Source organism: Hypanus sabinus, chromosome 2, assembly GCF_030144855.1.
Source record: "Hypanus sabinus isolate sHypSab1 chromosome 2, sHypSab1.hap1, whole genome shotgun sequence".
In the NCBI taxonomy this organism is placed as follows: domain Eukaryota; kingdom Metazoa; phylum Chordata; class Chondrichthyes; order Myliobatiformes; family Dasyatidae; genus Hypanus; species Hypanus sabinus.
The window spans coordinates 39,980,654-40,005,248 of record NC_082707.1 but is presented as its reverse complement, the minus strand read 5'-3'; the positions used below and the strand labels follow the sequence as shown (position 1 = coordinate 40,005,248).

Sequence of the window (24,595 nt, the reverse complement as noted above, 5' to 3'; positions counted from 1 at the left end):
ACCTTAGCCTCCAGATACCATCCCCTGAACCTCCATGTATAGTCCTGGGATGGAATCAGCATAGTCTCCAATGTCCAGTTCAGCATAATGTAAAACATTGGAGCTTTATATTACCAACACTGGATGCAAGTATCATGCAAAAAGTGATTACCATGTGAACCTCTAATTGAAGCAGAATTACTAGCTCTGAACCTAAACCTAACCATGCTTTTTAAAGAATGAGACACAAGATTTATGTGCTTGCTGGTACAAAATGACCTGTCTCAGTCTCAGAGATTTTATCATTACAAATTACTTTGAAATACTGTACAACATAATGGAAATGGTGCAATTGCTCCATCATACATAACGTAGAGATGTTTTTGCAATGACTTCTTTTATCAACTCAGCAACATAGATATATTAGCAGAGGAGGCTGCAGAGCTGATGGAAGACAAATGGCTGTAATTCATTGTCTTATTTGGGAGTGACGAGCTTCTTGGACTGAATTTCTTGGCTGTATCTATCCAAAGGCTTATCACACTTAGCCTTACTGTCAGAGCCAGCTAATACAATCTACTGATGTTTGCTCTTCAACTTGCTTCCCAATCTCAATGGTTAATTATTGTTTTCCACCAGTAGTTTAAAGTGTATGGATCAGTAGCTCAATTAACTTGGAAAAGCAAACCACAGGGTCCTGGGTCAAATAATGTCTTGCGAGCTGATCTTCACTGAGTACAAGTTGTAATTGACAGGATTCACACAAGGAAGGGGAGAAGTGGTTTACTTCCATTGCTGCTTCAAACCCTTTACTGGGTAGGTAATATATAGAGACAATAGATGAAGATGGAAAATAATTGAGTAAATGAGGCTAGAGAACCTATTTGTCTCGTTGTGGCATTCAAAAGATCAAAGTTGATTTTCTATCTCAATTCCTTTTTCACTTTCTATCTCCATATCACTTGATTGCCATGATATTCAGCTTTGGGCTCTCCTATTCAACAACATGATTAATCGGCTGGCATACACACACGAGGTGGGTCTGTTTAGAAAAGACACTGGGAAGCAGACAGTATCTACGGATCCCTCTATATCTCTACATCAGTCAGCTACTTTGGAGAATATTTGACAAGGATAAATCAAAGCTGGGAGAAATGTGATTGGCCGAACAATGTGCTCACCTGTTGTTGATATTCTGTGGAGCTTTTAAACCTAAAACTGAATTCAGAGACTGTTCGTGTCTTCCTTCTTTTAGAGCAGTTGTTTGTACCTGTTCTTTTAATGGTAAAAGATGAACAAATTAATTAATAAATCAAACGGGGACCTTTCGTTTTCCTTTAAACAATTGCCATAACTCAACAAATGGGATTTGCACATAGATCTGATATCCTATAAAGTTCTGATAACTACCACAAGAAGGATGCTCTAAGGTCTACTGCCTTCCAAATCACTCAGAAAACCAGAATCCTTTTGAAACTGCTCCAAAAGGTGAGAAAGGGAAATATACTGTCAACCTTATGATTAATTCAAGGAAGATGCCGGGGAAACTCAATAGCAATGTCTGCTGGGAGGAAAGATTATTAGGAGCTTTCTATTTCCCAGACCATATGCACAAGTTATTCTATTAGGCTTTGTGCATCTCCATAGTCTTGCTCTTCTCCAAGAATTATGCTGGTCCTTGCTACTCACTCCCAAGGCCATCAGAATCAGAATCAAGCTTATTATCACTGGCATGTGTCATGAAATTTGTTAATTTAGCAGCAGCAGTTCAATGCAATACATTGTATAGGAGGAGGAAAAATAATAAGTAAATCAATTACAGTATATGTATATTTAGACTAAAAATTGCGCAAAAACAGAATATATATTAAAAAAGTGAGGTAGTGTTCAAGGGGTCAATGTCCATTTAGGAATCAGATGGCAGAGGGGAAGAAGCTGTTCCTGAATTGCTAAGTGTGTGCCTCCAGGCTTCTGTACCTCCTACCTGATGGAACAGTGGGAAAAGGACATGCCCTGGGTGCTGGAGGTCCTTAATATGGGTGTTGCCTTTCTGAGGCACCACTCCTTGAAGATGTCCTGGGTACTTTGTAGGCTAGTACCTGATGCACCATCAACAACTCTCTCTGAGACGTGAAGTCAAGATATCGGCTTTTATTGACTGGAAGAAAGAACAAGCAGTAGTTGACCACCATACTACATCCTGGAGAATGAGGGCCGGGCTCAGGCCTCAATCGCCTTTATACAGGGGTCTGTGGAAGGAGCCACAGGAGCAGTCAGCAGGGGGCGTGTCCAGACAGGTATATGTAGTTCACCACAGTACCCAAGATGGAGCTGAGTGAATTTACAACCCTCTGCAGCTTCTTTTGGTCCTGTGCAGTAGCAACCCCCCCCCCACCCCCATACCAGACAGTGATGCACCCTGCTGTGCTTTTCCTGTTCTTGTGCAGAATTTGGCCTGTAGTTCCTCCCACTTTAGCTGATGTTCACAAGGGTTGGCTGCTGCAATGCACAGTGACGTTGCTGGTGGATCATGCTGCCACAGTGCTCACCCACACTGTCAGCCCGCAGCTAAGTCTTCTTATTTAGCTCAAGCTATACATTTTTTCTTCTGTTGAGTTTGAGTTCTCATCACCAATTCATGAGTTCTAATTGTAATAGTATGCAGTGCCAAGAATATAATCAATCTCTATGAGACACCAGCATTTACTGTGAATGCTGTATTCCCCCTATCCAAATATACTGCATGTGTATTCTACAGTCTCAATCATTTTGTGATTTTCACAAGTGTCATAGTGACTGACAACTGTTGTTTCAAAGTTATTATAAAATAATAAATTCCAGCCATCTTCTCTTCACAGTTCCAGATGTTCATCACCTCAGGGCATCGTCATGGTAGGCTTCAAATCCTGACTGCAGGCCTCTCACATTTGATGGGAACTTTTCACAAAGATCCACAGTCATAGGCTCCAGTATGTCTTCCACTCAGACATTCAGGCCGTCGGCTAAGAAGAAGTCCTACCAAGTCCAGCCATCACATTCAGTAGGGATCCTGCCATTTTAATTCAGTTTCAGCCTCACATGAGGACTTCCCACTAATGTAAATGTCAACATTATACAGCCATTATCACTTCCTCTGAAGTACTTCCAAAGTGACAGGGTGAAGATGAAGCTATTGGAACATTCTACTTCACGTTCAAAGTTGAAGTTCAAATTCAAGTTTGTCATTCAATCATACACATGAATGCCAAATGAAACAGCATTCCTCTGGGTCCAAGGTGTAAAACACAGTCCAGACAGTCACACACAACACATAGAGCACATATAATTACAATAGCAGAAAACCATAGTTACAAAACCAAATCTATCTATATCTATATAGCCCATGTCCCTGAGTGTCATGGTCTGAAGACTGATGGTGCAGCAGTTCCCATCATGCCCTGATGCAGTTGCAGCTGGACTATGAACTATGGGCTTCAAACTAGAGTATCCCCACTATGTTGGTGAGGACTCACCAGCTTATTGGGGGGTCTTCCCTGGCTTGGATTCAGACTCATAGACATCAGGCACCAACTTCCACACATTCTAATTCAGGGGCTGCGACCATTGAGCCTTGACTTTTGGACTATTGGGCCAATGGGCTTCAGCCTTCAGTTTCAACTCCAGAATTTGCAATCACAGGTATTTGAACTCCAGACTCACACAGACCTCTGACTCTGGAACGTGCTGACCTGTGTATGTTACTGGCCCTCATGCCTCCTGCCTGCACAGAACTTTGATCCTGGGTTTTGTTTTGTCAACCTGGGGGCAGTGGGGGGTACTCGCCAACTGGGATTGGTCACCAGCTCTTGCCCACAGGATCTGGCATCCAAAGGTCACTGACCACAGGGACCACTAGTCTTTATCCTCAGTGCCTGTCAAACCAACACTTGTTCATAGTGATCACTGACCATCTACCGCAGAGCTCTCCGACCTGGGCTCTGGCCCCTGTACCCTGACTCTTCATTTACTGCCACTGACCTATAACTCCCCTCATCCCTGTCCTCACTAACCTGTCCCCTAACTCTCCATACTTCCCCCAAAACCATCCCTACAACCCAAAAAATCAATTAGATCTGGTCCATGACTGACTTGTTTTTTCAAAAAGTTTGCAGGGACAGTTTTGATCTCTGCCTATCCCTATTGTAGACACACATGCCGAGAGGGACCTGTCCTATGTTTCCATCAATATTAAGCACTTACGGGTGCAGTTAGGTTTATGGAGGACACAAGAAATGTTTAGGCAAGAGGAGTGACAGTAAGGAAGAAGATTTAGAAATATACACAGAATACAATTTAGTACTGTATTACTGTTCTGACTGAGTGTATTTAACAATTGCCAGTAATTATTCCATCATGGAATGTGTTTGGCATGAATGTAAAATTAGTTTGCAAAGTTAATGCTAACTTTAAAAACCCCACTTAATACTATCACTTGATACTATACCTTTCTCGTACATTGACAGAAACTCTTTTGAAGGAAACACTTTTGTGTAAATTTCCTCAAAGAATTTTGGGATTGTCTGTGTGAAAAATGAGAAGTCAACTTTACTGCGGATGAATTCTTCAACTGGCTGAAGCAAGTCCAGCAGATTCTGTAAAAATGTCCTGATTTCTGCAATTAAAACAAAATGAGTGAGCACAACTTTAAACTTTTCCCTCCGGTAGTGTTCAGTGATGTAAAATACTTACACAGTTGTGGTCACTGCTGGTTGGAAGCTACGACTATTGACCAAGTGGAAGCAATATTTCTAGAAATACTCTGTATAATCTAATACTAATAGTTCAATGCTCTAACAGAAGATATGTTACCAATTATCATGCTGCCAAAGCTAACTGATGCTCTTTAACAAAGGACTGTAAGTCTAGCAGTGATTTGTGATTGTATTAATTGGCAAATATATCATAATACAACCAGAGATAATTGGGATGCCTTCTAATCTGCATAGGGCCATGGTCATCTATTAGACCCTCACCTGACTCAAATGACAGTAAGATTCTGGGCTTTTGTTACAATGTATCAGGGTATAAATTCATAATCTATACATCTTATATCTAATTAATATTTAGATTATAAAATGACCTGACCCAGCGTATACAATATTCTCTCAACTAGATATTGCAGCCTTGGCGTGCTCTCTTTTCGAAGGTGTGTTGTAACAGTTTGTCGTACAAGAATACCCAGGAAATGTTGAGATGCTTTCTTTTCACAGGCGGGAATGTATTTCCAGAGTGAGGGAATGGAAGTCATTTTTTCTCCTTCTCACTATGGTCCTATGACCCTACAGGGGAAATTTTGGGCCTTCCATGTGATTAAGTTGGATATGGCAATGCAAAGCATCTTCCTGACACTGGAGATGCGGAGTTTAAGCCAAACATAGATAAGATTTTTTAAAGAAGCAATAGTCTTTGATAGAGTGAATTTTATAAAAAGACTATTATAGGAATATGTGACAGAACTACTTTTTCCTTTATTTTGCCCTTTGTGTTATTTTAAGGACATATATTTATGTGCAATGCCTTTTACAGTTATCTGGTTGAGTGGAATCCATCAGACTACAACTGGATAATAAAATCGTGCAGGTTCCATCAAGGGAAGATGGTTAATTGACCATCCTGAGAAGGTAAACGATGACCCTAAAACATCTGACCATATTCAGGGTTATAGAAACAGAAAAATGGGAGCAAGAGCAGGCCATTTGGTCCTTTAAGCCTGTTCACTCATTCAATACAATCATGGCTGTTCCTTTATTTCAATACCCTATCCTTACTCTCTCCACACACCCCTTGGTCCTTTTGTGAGGAGAAATACATCTGTGTCTGTAGTTACATTACGGACATTTAAAAACGTCTTAGATAGCCACATGGGTGATGGAAAACTGGAGAGCTATGTAGGAGGGAAGGGTTAGATGGAAAGGTCAGCATAGAAACATGGGCTGAAGGGCCTTACTGTGCTGTAGTATTCTGTGCTCTAATTCTATCTCTTAAACATATTTAGCAACCTGGCATCACAGCCCTCCACAGTTCTCCATCCTCTGAGTGAAGAAATTCCTCTTCATCACAGCTTTAAATATCTTAGCCTGTATCCTCTGACTGGTTCTAGAATCCTTTATCTTGGGTTAATGCTGTTTGTAAGGACTGATCAATTCCCCAACTTCAATCACTTACCCCCTGAGCAACAAACGCCACAGATCCACATAATTGAAAATCTGCCTACTCTCTTTTTCTCAGCTCTCCTCATTGCAAATGAATCTTATTGTGAAAATTACTATTCAGAAAGGAAAACTTACCACATTTCTTCATTCTCGTTTTGCACCTCTCCTCAATGCATTGACTGTAGGCTGCTGCTTCCAGCAATGGTGGACATAACCTGCTGTAGTATGCACAGAGTTGAGCAATCTCGGTCTTTCGCTGCACGTCTTGCATCAACGAGAGCTTGTGAAAGTCAAAGCAAGTTGGCTCACGACTACCGGGGGATTCTGCAAAGACACCATTTAAGACATAGGTTACTGAAAGAGGACCAGGTGTATCGCTCTGAATCTGTCACATCCTCCAAATATCAATGATTAGTTCCTCAGGAATTTTTATTTGATATTAATCAGTACTATGAATCAGCATAGAATTAATTTTTAGTTACTCATTTCTAAGATTATAAAGCCAAAATTAGAAAAGTTTAATTGAGTTTACATCTTCATAGTAAAATCACTAGGGCAACGTTCATTTTTAAATATTTTTATAGTTTACAGTATATGTATGCAGAAATGTACAAGAATTATAAATTGCTGTGAAGTGCACTGTGACACGTGCAAAGTTAGATTCAACGATTGGCCTCTGATGCTCCCAGCTGGTATAAGGTTCAAGGTTTTCTGTTTATGAGTTCTGTGGATTGCTTAAGCTTGATTTTCTGTTAACAGGCAAGAGAGCTTCATCGCCTCCAGCTCTGATATTGTACTCATGCACTACAAGTTTCCTGAAAAACATAGAAATGTACAGAAGACTTACATGGCCAGTGAATCAAAGCCTACAGGGCTGTCTGCTTCATCATTCAATGCTGCCTAGGTTGAACACATAACAAAATGGAAAAGCCATACAACTGGTTAGAATCAGAGATTCCACTGAGCTTCAATAAAGTTGTTGAACCAACCAGGACCCTGTTGCATTCTTTCTTACAGTTCTCTACCTGGGATTACTAAACACTGTCATCTTCTCTGGATTGTCATATATGTAACATAAACACAAACTGAAAATGTAATTCTTATAAACATACAATAACCTTCTGGGCACAATGATTGTCTTTCTCACCCTTTTCAACATTGGACAACATGTCTACATATTCTGACACAAGAAAACCAAAGTTTGCATCCACATATTTCCCCTGCTCTCCACCACCACCTCTCTCCCCTGCCATTACAATTCCATAAGGTCCAGGCTTGGCATCTCCTCATTTTAATAGTACTTATAGAAGGAATTCCAGCCCATGTTCTCGGATGGGTGAATCCAATTGAAAATAAGACCTGAAGGACAGTAGTCTGAATCTGTCCCATTCACAGAAACAATTCTGACAGCCCATAGACGTTATGTAGATCAGTTAACCAAGACTCTCTACCAACACATTCACTGGAAACATTTTATTCATAGCTTGGAAGAGAGTTAGAATCTCTATACAGATTATGACACTATAAAGTATTTACTTTTCATTTCGCTGTTAATCCAGTTTATCAAACTTGGTACCCTGGTATAAACCCCTGGTTTGCCACGCTGGCCGCAGCCATCCCCCCATGAAGTAATTCCATACAGATAATACTTTTTTGAAGCAGGATCCATGCAAGTCAATGGTCCTCCAGAGTCTCCCTATAAAATAAGAAGATAACATATATCATTCAATACTGACACTTTACATATTTACTTCTACCAATTTTTGTCTTCTTTTTTGAAGGTACTGTATTGTTCTCCAGAATCCATTGTTACAGTATCATGCACAGTACAGCCCTGATAGTAAGAGTGTACAAGCTACTTGTCTACCTGATGTATTGCAGGAAGGAGGACCATGCCTTGGCTAATCCCCATGCTGATGCTAAAGCTATGGGGCAGTAACAAGGAGTCCAAACTTCTTACAGCCAGATTTGTTGAAGTCAGCTGAAACAGTGCAACCACTAACTGGCTGTGGTTGGCTAACTCAGCAAAGAACTAGAACCAGCTGTGGGACCTTTCTACTCTTCTGACTGCCAAACCATCGGGGTGACTGGAACAAACATAAGCGTTACAATTTCTCACTGCAACAATAATATTCATCTGCGAAAATCCATCTAAAGTGTATTTATGTTTGTGTCCTGTTTACATTGAATCCTTTTTCAAAAAGTCGGAAATATTTTGAGCTAAGTATGATGTGCCATTCAAGCAGAAAAAGTAGATATAATAGAAAAAATTGAAACTGGGGCAAATTTTGTGAACCGCTGCTTATGAACCCAAGTTTTGTTTGTTAACGTCCACAGTGGGCAGTTGGATGTGGAAATCACCCAGTGGCTTTCGTAACAGAATTATATCCACACTCATGACCTGAAATCAGACCTAAGACAACATCGTTATCCTTCAAGTCACATACTCACATAGCATACTTGTCACATTTCCCCTACCATAGCATTGTTAAATGTGTGGAGTGTCCACTTTACATAACCATGAACACACTAATCACTAAACACTGCATACGATGGTTAGATAAAACACCCTTGCAGAAGTCCTGCAAGCTCTGAGCAGGTCAAGAAGCATCTGATGAGAGAGACAGAGAGTTAACATTGTGGGTTGATCTCCTTTCATGAGAATTGGGAAAAGGATGAGGGATGGACGAAACAAAAGGGAATGAGTGTGATAGGATGGAGACCAGAAGAGAATGAATGACGCAAATGACAGGGCTGCTGGCTGTTAGAAGGTGGTAATGTAAGACTGGGAGAAAGTGTACACAGGAGAGGAATGATATTTGAAATACCAGAAAAGGAGAGAGAGAAAAGGGTCATCAGAATTGAAAAGTTAACACTGATTGCCTGGTCCATTTTATGTATTTAATCCAGTGTTCACAAAGTTCTCTCCTCTCCACTGGGGTGACAGCAATGTAGTTTGGTCCACATGGGTATCAGTCAGTTGTCAGTTCATTCCACTTTGACCTCTCGGCCTTCCTACTCTGTCCCCATAAAGCAACTCCCTTATGACTTGGCACATTGAACTCAACAATCAGTGCTGTAGTTCATATATTCAAAATCCTTCTTTCTCTTCTAATATTTTGGATTTTGGTCATCTCCCTGTCACACTTTCCTCAGGTATGACTTGATATTCAGTAGCATTTACTCACTACATTCATCCAGCACTACTTTTTCATTTCCTGTCAGAGTCACTTTAAATTCAAACACTCCGCACCTAAGATCACTGTATTGCCATACAGTCTACATATATAAGCTTATCTTATGTATATATGGCCACACTTAACAGTTACTTGTATATTGTGTTTTATAGGGTTGCTTTTATATTTATATTCTTCTGTCTTTTTGCTTGTTGTGTTTTTCTATGTTGCATCTGATCTGGAATAACAATCACTTTTTTCTCCTTTACACTCATGTACAGAGAGAAACAATAAACAGTCTTGACTCTTGAAACTTGTGTTATCCACTCTCACTCAGTCTTCTCCCTCTCATAGAGCTTCCCTCTTGTACTCTCCACCCCTCCTCAGTTCATCTGTAAACTTTAACTTGTTTTATTTCTAACTTTCCCCAGTTCTGATGGAAAGCCACCAGCCTTAAATATTAACTGTTTTTCCTGTCTCCACAACTATTGTCTAACCTTCTGAGTACCATCACATGTCAAAATCTACAGTACTTATTAAATGCTACTGACACCCAGTCTGAGACAATAGGGTGGACTAGACTGAACTTCTAACAAAGCGTTCCCACACTATTAAAACTCATGCCAAATACTGCAACTGCTACTTATATTGGATACCATATCCTGAAATATGCAATTACATGCCCAATATTTAGGAAATTTGTTGCCAGCCCAAGGATCAAACATAAAAATCATCATCACTGTATCTTGGCTTACTGTTTATTTCACATCTGTTATATGTTCCTCCATGACTTTGGTAGGTAGTAAACTAAATGCCTTGATGAACCATGATTTAGAATACCCCTTGTGGAAATTTGACAGCAACACAGAGAAAGGAAACTAAAATTCTGCTTTCAATAGTTTTAATTGTCTCTTCCCAGGCGATGCAAAATAACAAAATATCCTGTGAGTTACACTGAACTGCTATGTTAACTGGCAGTTAAGCCTTAACTGTTGAGTGGTAGTTTGCAGCTGACCAACCCCAGAAAATATCTGATCTCTTTATTTTGTTCTATTGGTATTAGATAGACTGCCCAGATTCAGTATGTCAAATATCTTTTTTAACTCAACCAGAAAAATGAACATTTGAATAGGCATTTCTGAAATTTGAGAAATATTACAAATAACCACACATACTATCAAAAGCTGTTAAGTGATCTCTATTTGCTTTAAATGACTTGGACTCCACCATTGATATTTCATCCAGATAAAACATATACAGGGTTGTGTACAAAGGCAGGGTTCACCATATTATATGCAAGGGAAGCCTCATTTACTGGAAAATATATCAAGAAAAATTGGTAAGTATACCCACTGGAGTATATATTTTATCTGGATCAAATAACAAAATTGGGGGCCAAACTAGTTAAAAGAAAGAAGAATCTTTCATGGGTTTTGCCCGAATGTGTGCTGATTTGTAATATTATTTTCCATTCATTCATTAATCATGCAGAACCCTTGATTTACTGATGTGTTTTCCCAGTGATCAAAGCCAAAGGCATTATTTCATAATATCAACCTTATTTTATTAACCTTGTACATTCTGCTTCAAGGAAAAAGAAACCGTTAAACCTGGAGTCAAGTGGTAATTCTTCTCCTCATGGATTATCAGAAAATCACAAATCTTGTCCTACTGGTACTAGATGAACTTCCCAGTGTCAGGATGACAAATCTCTTGAGACCAGAACTAGAGGTCATAGTTTAGGGTGAAAGGTAAACTATTTAAGGAGAATCGTGGGGGGGGGGGTGGATTTACTTCACTAAGAGGGTGGTGCAACTGTAGAATCAGCTGCCAGAGGAACTGGTAGATGAGGGTTCAGCTGTAACATTTAAGAGAAGTTTAGATAGCTAAGATGAGTTGGCATGGAGGCCTATGGTCCGGGTGCAGGCAGATCAGACTAGACAAAAAAACTAGCCCAACACAGACTAGAGGGGCAAAAGGGCCTTATTCTGCAGACTCTTTAAGGTTCAGATTCTGAGACAGCTACAAATACAATTATAGCTGATCGCTTTGTTTGTAGCTTTTCTGAGATCTTACCTGGCAGGAGTCAACATTGCCAGTTAGGTAACCAGCACAGAACATTTGAGTGGTAATTAGATCCTTTCCCAGTGCAGTTTTACACGTGCTCTGTGCCAGCAAAGGTACTCTTGCCTCTATTAGTACATCTGCAGATGGACCATCTATTTACATGAATAAAAGAGAATTACCAGTCGACATCTTACAATTTACATTATTACAGATACAATATTCTTCCTGCAATTCATGGCATTTTTCATTTAGTTTCTGGAGAGCTGGTGATACCAAAATTGATATTTTTGTATGTAAGAATTCCAATTAAAACAAAAAATGTTGCCAATAAGAATGAAGGGGAGAAAGGGAATTGAATGCTGGACTTGACACATCAAACTGGAAGTACAGAAAGTATGTCAGATGGGACAGATTCACTGTGTCTGTTTGAGTACTCCTTCCCCAGCACTATGACATGACAAATAATTCCTTTCTGCACTTAAACAGAAAGAAATGGAAATGGGTAGAGCAGCAACAGATGAAGATTAACCGGGAAGTGCTGTGCAAAGAAACCAAAGTGAGCATCGCTAGTAGCAGATGACCAGCTGCTGAAATATCCAAAAGAAATTTCCAAAAATTTGTAGAATATTAATAGTATTTATCTTAACCACCAGATCTTAAATTAATTAACCTGAGTTAGCTAATTTATCTGACTTATCTCCATATCCCAATTTGAAATTAATTACCATACGTCCAATCTCAGTAAAACTATGAAATACAACAGTTTGCAATTTACTATGTAATTTATGTCTATTATTCACTAGCTGTTTACTTAATCAGAACCAATGAACCAGATACTTTGAAAAAAGACCATTTTCTGCCTCATTTTCCATGTTTGATTTTTTTAAAAATCACTTTCTTTTATTTACTGCTATTTGTGTCTTACTACTTCTTTTACATTTAACTTTTCTTCTCTATTTTAATCTACTTTTATTTGTGACTTAATTGCCAAATTAGATCATTTATGAAATTTTGCTGCAGCAGCAGTCTGCTGGGAGAACTTTGTGGGTCAGTAGGAGGAAAGACATTCTTGATGTTTCAGGTCAAAACACTACATCATTTGCCGCAGCCTCTTTTTAACCACTGAATGGTGATATCCAGAGCTTTCACTATATGATCTCAACAGGTAGCTAATTTTACTTTGCAGCTATAATCTATTCTCTTACAATAATTGTGCTTGAATTCGCTGATGACTTTCTGCTGTAAGCTTGTGAAAATACCTAAATCTGTCTGCAATCAAAAAGATTTTATCTCTGTTTCTAAATAATTTAATTTCATTCCAAAATGCTGGAATTCCAAAATTCTTTAATCAATAGATAATGTAATTGTGATTCAGGATGCCCTTGCTACTCAGAACAACCAGAACTGTGATTACATTTCTCAGAATTTTGTCTAGTTTAAGTGAACTTAAGAACTTAAGAACTGCTCAGAAGAGAATACTTCACATATCTCAGTAAAGACGTGGAGTGTTTAATACTGAATTATCTATCTGAAAGAATTTCCAATCTAAACTTCAAACTGTAACTTGTAAGAAGTTAGTAGGTGAACACATTTGATCTTGGAAGTAGGTTTTAAGGAGCATCTTAAATCAGGAAGAGAAACAGAGAGAAATAAATCAACTAATGGAAGTAACTTCAAAGGTAATTTCCTGGCTAGATAATACAGAGGCAGAATGATTAAAAGGAGGCAGAAGTGACAGGCCAAAATTCACGTTGTGCAGATATATTGAGTGAGACAAGAACTAAAGGTCATGGATGAAAGGTGAAATTTTTAGGGGAAACTTTTTCACTCAGAGGATGGTGAGGGTGTGGAATGAGCTTCCAGCAGCAGTAGTGGATGCAGGTTCAATTTCAATATTTAAGAGATTGGCACATGGATGTGTACCAATATGGGTATGGGTATGGGGGTGCAAGTTGCTGGAACTAGGCAGAATAATATTATAATAATAATAATAATATAAAAATAATAATATTTTGGCATGGACTAGATGGGCTGAAGGGCCTGTTTCTGTGCTGTAGTATTGTAGGATTCTATGAAGGAAGGAAGTCAGAGAAATTAGATGGAGCAAGACAAAGAGAAGGTTTTGGAAACATAGGTAAGAATCTTAATAGGGAACCATTGTGGGACAGGGGTCTTTGCAATAGTTTATTAGGACTGAGAGGTGAGAAACAGGACAGAATAGTACTAAAATTGTCAATGTAGGCAAGAGGTAACAAAGGCATAAATGAAAATTTCAACAAGTGTGGATCAGGCTCATGTCACAAAGACAGAGGATATGTTAATTGTACAAAATTTCAGAAGGAAAGGGAGGTGGTTTTATCATGCTCCACATAATTTGAAGGTAACAGGACTGCATTAATAGACAGGTCATTATTGTGCTGAACAATATTTTGTGTAGAAGAGGTTAATTTCAGAAACGGAATTCATCAACATTTTTCTTGGATAGCCCAGGTTCTCATTTTTACGGTAACACATTTGCAATTAATTTAAAAGCAATATAACTGTCATTTGATCATATTTAACTTCCTCACCTTCATACATTGAACCCCAACCTGCAATGTAACACATTGTTCCAGCAGGAAGCTCTTCAATATTTTCTGGCAGACACACAAAGTTCAAATGCTCTGAAATGGCTATAGGAGCAGTCAGTTCCAGGAGTGCAATGTCATTATTGAATGTTCTTTCATTAAACTGGAATAAACAAATATTTAACTTTCAGATATTTTAAGATCCATGCATACTTCTGCTGCTACTCAAATTGAATTCAAATGTTTCTCACCAAGACAGAATATGACCTGCTTGTTTGTCTTCTGAATGAAGCCTAATGTATTTGGCTATACGTAGAAAAATTAAGGTGTAACGTTTTTCTAGTTTGCGTTAAATAATGTTATATAATAGCCACTGAAAACCGCATAATGGCAATGCGTGACTAATACTGTGGAAACATAACTCACTGACCATTTTATTAGGTGCCTCCTTTACATAATAAAGTGGCCACTAAGTATTTACTTGGGATCTTCTGCCACTGTAGCCCATCCCCTTCAAGGTTTGATGTGTTGTGCATTCAGAGATGCTCTTCTGTACACCACTGTTTGAGTTACTGTCACCTTCCTGTCAGCTTGAACCAGTCTGGCCATTCTCCTCTGATCTCTCTCATTAACACTGACAGAGCTGCCACTCACTGGATCATTTTTGTTACTCACACCATTCTCTGTAGCCCCTAGAGGTCGTTGTGTGTGAAAATCCCTGAAGATCAGCAGTTTCTGAGATACCTAAACCACCCCGTTTGGCACCAATAGTCATTCCATGGTCAAACTCCCTTAGATCACATTTCTTCTCTAATTTGATGTTTGGTCTGAACAACCACTGAACCTCTTGAACATGTCCACATGCTTTTATCCATTGAGTTGCTGCCAGATTGTTGACTGTTTTGATATTTGAATTAAAGAGCAGATGTATAGGTATACTTAATAAAGTGGCCACTGAGTGTATACTGTCTGATCTGCCTTGAATGACAACTCATATTAGGGTGTTAAGTATCAATAACTATATAGAGATGCACAGGACAGGAAAGAAAACATTGATTTTTAACAGGAAATTTCCATCATTACCTGCCAGGAAAATTGTCACTGCCAAATATACTGCCAAGTTATCATAAATGTACATATTTACTGTCTTACAAACAAAAGCTAAAATCCTTTCTTAATCCTTTTATCCATCTCTTTGTTTTGTTTTCCTATAAGATGAACTATAAGAACATGTGAAGTAGAAAATGATGAGACCACATTGCTCATTGTACCTGACCTACCATTACGTAAGATCATGCATGATCTTCTATCTTGGTGCCACTTTCCCGCATACTGACCCAATATCTCTTGATTTTATTAATATCTAAAAATCTATTCATCTCCTTCAAGAAGCAGCCAGGCCTCAAGTGCCCACCTAAAAAGAGAATTCTGAAGATGTGTGAATGCAGAGGTTTCTTCTCATCTTTATTTTACTTCTGAATCCACCATAGAATAATAACTATAGAATCAACAAGAGATCGCACCAACTTGGTTGTTCAACCAGTTTGCAAAAGACAACAACTGTGAAATACAAGAAGAAAAAAAAAATAATAATAATAAATAAATAAGCAATAAATATTGAGAACACAAAATGAAGAGTCCTTGAAAGTGAATCCATAGGTTGTGGGAACATTTCAGTGATAGGGCAAGTGAAGTTGAGTGAACTTTTCCCCTTTAGTTCAAGAGCCTGATGGTTGAGGGGTAACATCTATTCCTGGACCTGGTGGTACGAGTCCTGAGGGTCCTGAACCTTCTTCCTGATGGCAGCGGCAAGAGGAGAGCATGGCCTAGGTGGTGGGAGTCCCTGATGATCGATGCTGCTTTCCAGCGACAGTGCTCCTTGTAGGTGTGGTTGATGGTAGGAAGATCTTTACCTGTGATGGACTGGGCCATATCCATTACTTTTTGTAGAATTTCCCATTCAAGGCCATTAGTGTTTCCATACCAGGCTGTGATGCTGCCAGTTAATATATTCTCCACCACATGACTATATAAGTTTGTCAGAGTTTTAGATGTCATGCCACATCTTCTCAAACTCCTAAGCAGAGGTGCTGACATGATTTATTTGTAATTGCTAGGTCAGGAGAGGGTCTCTGAAATGATAACACCGAGTAATTTAAAGTTGCTGACCCTCTCCACATCTGATCTTTTGATGAGGACTGGCTCATGTACCTCAGCTTTCCTCCTCCTGAGGTCAATAATCAGCTCCTTGGTCTTGCGTGAGAGATTATTGCTGTGGCACCACTCAGCTAGATTGTCAATCTCCCTCCTATATGCTGATTTGTCACCACCTTTAATTCAGCCAATAACAGTGGTGTCATCAGCAAACTTGAATATGACATTGGAGCTGAGCTTAGCCACACAGTCATAAATGTAAAGCAAGTAGACCAGGGGGCTAAGTACACAACCTTGCTGTGGAAATAGACTCATCTATGGATCTGAATAAATACACCACAGTTGTCATGGACTTTATAAAAACAGACGTAGATGAGTGTGTCCCCAAAAAATCATTCAGAATCTTCACCAACCAGAAGCCCTGTGTGAACCATGAGATCTGCAATCTGCTGAGAGCCAGATCAGTGGCATTCAGGTCTGGTGACCAAGAAAGTTACAAGAGGTCCAGGTACGATCTTCAGAAAGCCACCTCACAAGCAAAATGTCAATTCCAGACTGAACTGGAATCAATAAAGGATGCTCAACGTTTGTGGCAGGGCTTGCATGTTATCATCTCTGATAAAGTTAAATCAAGTGACATAGGCAACAACAATTGAGCTCAATGCCTCCTATGCTCACTTTGACCATCAAAACACGGAGAAACGATCATGAACTCCCACAGCCCCTGATGATCCTGTGATTTCAGTTTCTGAGGCCAGCCTTCAGGAGGATGAACCCACAAAAAGCTTCTGACCCAGAGGGGTACCTGGCCGAGTACTAAAGATCTGTGCTGATCAACTGGCTGGAGCATTCACTCAGATCCTTAACTTCTTGCTTCAGCAGTCTGAGGTACACACCTGCTTCAAATGAGCTTCACTTCTACCGGCGCCCAAGAAAACCTGCCTTGATGGCGATCATCCGGCAGCACTTACATTTACAGTGATGAATTGTTTTGAGAAGTTGATGATGAGACACATCAACTCCTGCCTGAGAAGCAACTTGGATCCATTCCAATTTGCCTGCCAGCACAACAGGTCCACAGCAGATGCCATCTCGTTGGGTCTTCAATCAACCCTGAAACATCTGGACAGCAAAGATGCATACACCAGGATGCTCTTTCATGACTACAGCTTGGCATTAAAATCCACCTCTGACTAAGCACTGAGCCACCAACTCCCCAACCAAAGTCACCCTAATAACTTCTTCCTTGGCCCTGGTCACGTTTTATGTGTGAAGTTCTGTGAGACTTGCAGATTATGTTGTTGATTCTCGATATGATACTGGAAGAGAATGTGCTTGACAAACTCAGACCGTGTATAGTGCCATTATAATTTATTACTAGATGTCATTAACTGCAAACAGATGCCAGAAATATTGAATAAAAAGAAAAACTGGTAGAAATATTCAGCGGCTTTTGTGGAGAAAGAAACCAAGTCAATCTAAAATATTAACCTTGGGGTGTGTGATGATCTGGTTAACTTGGAAAATCCTTTCTTCAGGGTCTTGTTTTCTTAAGTCATATTTGCCAATGACCACTCGCCAGTAATTCTCATTTCTGTTCCTAAGGCAAAAAGCAAACAGAAAGGCTAGCATTTTTCAGGGTTTTTCACACTGCCAATGAGATTCCATCTGAGTCTGGTAACATCACCTGAGCAGTGGTTAGCACATTATTGAGTAGACTGGCTAGGAGAATGGCCGCTGAGGTGGCCTAATCCACTTAAGAAACCAAGCTTTTTACTTTAGGTGGCAATGGTTAAAACTGTCTCTACCATGCCTAGCTCAGTCAGATCCTCCATCTGTTAAACTTATTAAACTTAACGTTTTACTAGGTCTCAATGTTTAGTCTTATAAATAACTTGTAAATATATAAGATTGATTTTAGCCTTTGATGCATTTTGATAACATTTTCAACTGATACCAAGAATAGCAGCAAAATTCTTACCCTGTGAAGCAATGTGCTGCTGTTATGACCCACGACTCCTTCACGAGGACACCACCACACATGACATTTCCGCTCAGCTCTAACAGCACCAACCAAGGCCAGCTCCCGGGGGCTGCGACGTTGCCACCAACTATCTTCCCCATGGCGACAGTATCATTGGATGTTGGTGCCCTCCGACCACAAATGGCTGAAAGTAAAACATTTCTCTAAAAAGATCCAGCAAGACAAAGTTTGGAAGCTGCAGCCATGAACCATTGGACGGCTGGAAGGATATCGGAGTGAGATGGAATGAGCAACTGAAGATGCTAATGGACTGCTGGTGCTTGTCTGAAGCGGACAGGAACGCAATTGGGAGGAGGTGATTTTGCACTATTTTAGTCTGATTTGGAGAACTACAATTGGCTACATTGGAGGTAGGTGTTGCATATTGCAGCTTAGATTTGTAACACAGCTGAAATGAGAATTGAGATAAGATTTTTTTTTTCATTTTGGTGTGAATAGTTTACAGGTAGATGGAGGGAAACAAGATGTGAGCCATGCATCCATCTCAAGGAAATCCATAGCTTACTCCTGTTCCTGTAACTTAACAGTCTTTGCAAGTAAACAAAAAATCTTAAACCTAACTATAAAGGGAAGTTACATTATAATTAATTCAGATGCTTATTATATTATTGTTTATATTCTGCATGTAACTGATAATCATTCACCAAATTCTCGATTACATGTGAGTTTGTGATTTATGAAGTGAGCAGATTCCATTTAAGCAATGCTTTCCAAAGCTCAGTATTTGATTCTAGAAAGAATACATCTACATTCCTGTATTGTTACTGTGGGTGATTAAATTTATACTTACGTTTTGTCTCCGAGACTAACTGAGAGTTCTGACTTTTCAGGCTACTTGTCCCGGCTGTAAATAACAACAACAGTATTATTACGAATTTAATACTGATTGAAAGTATTGCTTCCTGTATTTAAGCAGTATTTACTTAAACTATATTATTTTGGCAACTTTGTAGTCTCCCAAAAAGCACACTATAGAGTTAATTCAGAAGTGTAGATGTTGATTTAAAGGCATCAGCTAAATAATAGTCATTCCTTACATATAAACCAATACACTCCACACCTTTAAGTCCCTAGAATAGAACTACACTCAGTGGCCATTTTATTAGTTACCTCCTGTACCTTATAAAGTGGTCACTGAGTGTACGTTCCTGGTCCTCTGCTGCTGTAGCCCATCCACTTCAAGGTTCAACCTGAACCTATTGTGGTTCAGAGATGCTCTTCTGCACACCACTGTTCCAACACATGGTTATTTGAGTTTTCCTGGTCCTTCTCCCCAACCTCTCTCATTAACAAGGCATCAGAATTGCCACTCACTGGATCTTTTGTTTGTTTTTTTGCACCATTCTCTGTAAATTCTAGACACTGTTGTGTGTGAAAATCCCAGGAGGTCAGCAGTTTCTGAAATACTCAAACCACCCCATCTGACACCAACAATCATTTCATGGCCAAAGTCACATTTCTTCCCCATTCTGATGTTTGGTCTGAATGAGGCTGAACTTCTTGACTACGTCTGCATGCTTTTTTTGCTTTGAGCTACTGCCCCATGATTGGCTGATTGGATATTTACATTAACGAGCAGGTGTACCTAATAAAGTGGCCACTGGGTGCACTGGGTGATCCATTTAAACTTACTGCACTGAAGTATTCTCATGTGACAGTACTCTTGCATCTTTCTTAGACAGTCCTCCTTCAGATCCCCTTCCTGGTGGCAGTAGGCTCGATAATACCAGCAGGCTTTACTCAGCTCCCAGTTTCGCATGGACTCAGATTCCAACAACTGAGCTTTCAAAATGGAGTCACAACTGGGCTCAGAAGGAGGCATGGCTCCCAAAACTAAAAAGCAAACCAATAGTGACATGAGATGCCATAAAGACTAACAATATTTGAACAGCTACTACTCGGATTTTACTATGAAGGTTCCTCACTACAAAAATGCAAAAGTACAGTTGATAGTTGTTTAAAAATCTATAATACAGTGGATTATAGACAAATAATTTGGCAATAAATATCATGCATTTCTAATTTTAATCATGATTCTAGTCCAGAATGTAGAACTACCAATCGGAGAAGACCTATTTATAACAAAGTTTCAGTTAAAAATTAATGAGCTTAATATTACTAATGCACAGAAAGGATAATTTTAAATACCAGTTTTATAGTTGGCACCCCCATTGGTTGCAGTGGATGTGTCAGTCAGGTACTAAACTGATAAACTCTTGACATTCCATTTATATATGCGACAGGAGTCTCTGAATTTGTCCTCAAGTTACCAGGAGTCTGGTAGAACTGAGATGATTTCAGAGTCAAACAGCAAATCAAGATCCACTCTGTAAAGATGTGAATGATAAGGGAATGTGGAAATATCGGTTTTAAACGTGTACTGTCTGATCGCAGGGGCTGGTAGGAGTTTGGTATTTCAAAAAGTAGTGATGATCAGGAATGCATGTGCAGTTCGGGGGGTGAAGGATTGGGGTGGGATAGTGCGTGGGAAACACAGGCCGAGGCCAAGTGCGTGCATCCAAGGAGCCTCAACAACAGTCCAGTCCAGAGTGATGTACACATGCGGTGTTGCGTCTTTGCTTACACCTAACTGTGATCTGTCCTCTGGAATCCAAGGGCCTCAGGGTCGTTGGAGTCACAGATCGTAAAAATCGCTCACATTAGGAGAGTGACTGATCAAACATCTGTGGCATTGAGACAACATTTTCTATTTGGGTGAAGCCTGCTACCCATCTTGTTAGTGCATTGCCTGAGAAATACAAGCAGTAGGTTGGGTATAACCTTCCTGAGGCTGACATTAGACTATAAATTTCCCACATGCGCCTGGTGCTGCCCGGACACTCTACTCCTCCTTCTCTGACAGAAGTCTAGCCTTTTGCAATTGATTGACAGAGCCAACCTTTTTGGTGCATGGGGGCACCACCCATATTTATTCACCCCGGTTACTCTTCAAAGGCTGCTGTATCCAAGGAGGCATCGCAATCAATGAGTCACCAATGCCATCCATCGATCACTTCCAGCACATTTCAATGAGTAAACGTCATTAGCTAGAGACATGAGAGACTACAGGTATGAGAGTCTGGAGCAAATAACAAACTGCAAAGGAATAGCTGGTGTGATAGGTCATGACTTTCATTGTTGCTGACGCAAATTCATGACCCAACACACTGACTATCCATTCACCTCCACAGAGGCTACTCAACCCACTGAGACCCGCCCAGCAGCTTGTTTTTGTTTTGCTTCAGATCCCAGCATTTTTAGACTTTTGCATCTCCATGTTACATTTTCTGGGGTTTCACCTACCACACTGAGCTGTCTTGTTGCCACAGTTCTTAAACAGACATGTTGGGCATTGGCTGCATTCTTTCCAGTGGAAATTCTGTTTCCTCAGCATTTCATCCAGCATTAATAGCGCATTCTTCGAGGCTGCTTCCAAAATTATCGTACCTCTGTTTGACAACTCTGCACGAAGAAAAATTAGCTTTTTATGCCAATATGATCTGATTAATTTCATTAATTACTTAAAACTATTATGGCTGGCAGTATGTAATTATTATGCTCTATGCTGATACAATTAGTTGTAATAGTGACTGAACTTCAAAAGTATTTAGTACTGTTTTAGGATGCTCCGAGGTTATAAAGGGCAGTATTGTGGTACAAATCTCTAAACTGTATTTAGGAACTCAACAAGTCAGGTGGGGAAGAAACAGTCAATGTTTTCGGCCAAGACCCTTCCTCAGGACTAGGCCTGAAAATTCAACTGTTTATTCCCCTCCGTAGCCTGACTTGCTGTGTTCCTCCAGCATTTTGTGTGTGCTGCTCACTGAAGATTTAGTGGAATATATCCCTCTTCAGAAACTCTCTCAGGAAGAATACAGATCCTGGTTTTCAGACATGGATCATGGACCGAAGTGCTTGTTCTTGTGCTTTACTGTTCTGTTATATTAAAAGTATTCAATAAAAAGGCACCAAATAATGTTAACTTGTGCTTCCCTTTCATCAGATTCATAGCTACATTTTTGTCACACATCAATGCATTAAACCACAGTTTTGGATAGCTTTACCCCAAAAATTTGTTATTTCTGGATGAACAAATGGTACTATTCAGCTGCATATAAGGTCAGTCTCTTCTATAAATCTGTGTGAAACACAACACATTGGATAAATTTTTGCACAGTAGGTGAATTAAAGGTTATGGGGAAAAGGCAGATAAGTGGAGATGAGCCCACGGCCAGATCAGCCATGATCTATTGAATGGTGGAGCAGGTTTGATGGGCCAGATGGTCGACTCCTGCCAGTGACCCAAACTGACAATATCTGACAATAGTGCCACACAATACCTGTAGCCTCATGCTAAATGTTGGTCCTTCATAGGTAAACACAGAGAGTGGCAAGTGTGTGGAGCACCCTTTCAGGGGTGGTGGTGGAGACAGGTACATTAGGGGCATTTCAAAAACTCTTAGATAGGCACAGAAAAATGTAAAACTATGTAGGAGGGAAGGGTGAGATAGATCTTAAAGTAGGTTAAAAGATTGGCACAGTGTTGTGGGCCGAAGGGCCATTATTGTTCTATGTGCTGTATTCTCCGTTCTAAATCATTAGGCATGCTAGCCTGATCCAAAAAGCCTGACGTTTTTTAAACTGCTCAAAAATCAAACAATACCACGTCCGTTCTCTCTTCTCAATCTACAAGCTGCAAAGTTCCCAGCAAGCTCCGTGTTCCCTTAATTTTATTCTGGAAGTGTACATAAACCCTTTTCTGTTCCCAGATGGTAATTATTCAACAATGAGGAGTTTTACTTTTCACCTCAGTTCCTACGCGGTCTTCTACGTTTGCGTATCCATCTGAAATTAGGGTCCTTACAACAGCCGCAGGAGGCTACATATCTGATTAATTTACTGTGGGGGGTGGGAGGGCCGACATATTTTTAAACACTGCTGCTGCTCTCAGGGCGTTGGCACGATGTTTGTATCTGCTGCATGCTCGTCTGCATACAGTTAGGGTAATGCTTTGAGATGTCAGCCGCATTGCCAGATTTAAAGTAGTAACTAACATCTACCAAATTTCTCCACATTTTGTGTATGAACACAGGCAGCAGCCAGCTTCTGGTGTGTGAAAACAATTGCTTTTAGTCCTCCCTGTAAGCATTAATGGATGCGCATTTAGGGGCGTGCACAAATAATGCAAGTGCAACTTCATAAACACAAACTATAAATAATTATCTAGCAATGCACAGGTTAATTTAGGTCAGTGTGTACGCATAGCATCACATAATCAAGGATAGTCTCACCTTCCAAGGCACCGGACGGCAGTCTGTATACATCTCTGCTCAGTGGAACAGCCAAGCTGATGTCCACAGCTAGTAAGAAATACAGCAACATCCCCCTCATAAACCTCTGTATAAAGTTTGGTTCAGAATTTCTTTCAGATCGCTTCTTAAAACAAACTGTCAAGACACAGGCTAAGAAGTAGGTCTGATTTTTTTGTTGCTGATGTTTCCTTTGGACTGGTTTAGCTGACAGTGAGCAGTGCAGAGTTTTATACATATAGGCTGAGAGGGAGCAGGAGTTTCCCATGAATTACAGACAAACAGTTGAATTCATTACCGCAGTTTGTGGACCTGCCTGATTGTGGGGTGTCTGTCCGCCTCTGAATAGCTGCATTGTGCTCTGAACACGGTCCAAACAGCAGCATCAAAGCTAAACTAATGATCAAGAGCCTGGGCGCTCACATTGATCATTTTCATGCTTTTGTTTTTGAGAATAAAATATTGTCAGTTTGCATCACTTTTGTCCAAGGGAATATTCTGTCAGAAAAAAGGCAAGCAAGTCATTAAGCATGCCAGCCTGATCTGAAACACACATATACAATTAATTACTAGGAGGTGGACTTCTTTAAGGAGGCACTTCAAATGAACACTCAAAGCATTTTATATTCCAAACTTTACATAATAACCAAGATTCAATAGAATGACTAGTTGGTAATCAGAGTGATTTTCATAGAAATAATCAGAATGCTTTGAAAAATTAATGTCGTGGTTGAATTTTGTTACTGTTTGAGCTTTCTAGAAGGCAAAATTATCTGAGTGATTAAGGGAATAGCTTTTAATCTCACATATTTTACAAATCCCAGCTGGTGCTTAAAAAGTTAACAGAATGCTCTACAAAGATTTGCTGCATTGCAGTATTTTGACAAGTTGTTCCCTTTGCAGGTGGATGTTGAGCAGGGGTTTACATTTTTCTACTGTTATGAATAATCATTTTCCATAAGCAAGTTATTAAGTTCTCAAACAAAATTGATGGTGTTCCATGGGCCTCACTGTTGCTGTACAATGCTCACAAGAGAATAGCTTAAACTCTATAGGTGCACAGCCAAAAACAATATATTAGACTATTGGCAGCTTTTGTCCTTGACTT

The 24,595-nt window shown here is 39.7% G+C and overlaps 1 protein-coding gene across 1 annotated transcript in view; it reads right to left on the bottom strand.

Annotated features, from left to right (window-relative positions):
* The window catches only part of prss56 (serine protease 56), a 35,734-nt gene extending 12,174 nt beyond the window's left edge, over positions 1-23,560 (bottom strand). Inside the window, exons 1-12 of the mRNA XM_059986855.1 lie at positions 23,470-23,560; positions 21,482-21,640; positions 19,811-20,011; positions 18,969-19,022; positions 18,116-18,302; positions 17,626-17,734; positions 13,984-14,143; positions 11,423-11,565; positions 7,707-7,866; positions 6,306-6,494; positions 4,463-4,630; positions 1,161-1,254 (exon numbers count right to left, since the gene is read on the bottom strand). Coding sequence (XP_059842838.1) covers positions 1,161-1,254; positions 4,463-4,630; positions 6,306-6,494; positions 7,707-7,866; positions 11,423-11,565; positions 13,984-14,143; positions 17,626-17,734; positions 18,116-18,302; positions 18,969-19,022; positions 19,811-20,011; positions 21,482-21,640; positions 23,470-23,560 — 1,715 coding nt within the window. The remainder of the gene's footprint in view (positions 1-1,160; positions 1,255-4,462; positions 4,631-6,305; positions 6,495-7,706; positions 7,867-11,422; positions 11,566-13,983; positions 14,144-17,625; positions 17,735-18,115; positions 18,303-18,968; positions 19,023-19,810; positions 20,012-21,481; positions 21,641-23,469) is intronic.
* Between the last annotated feature and the right edge of the window lie 1,035 nt (positions 23,561-24,595).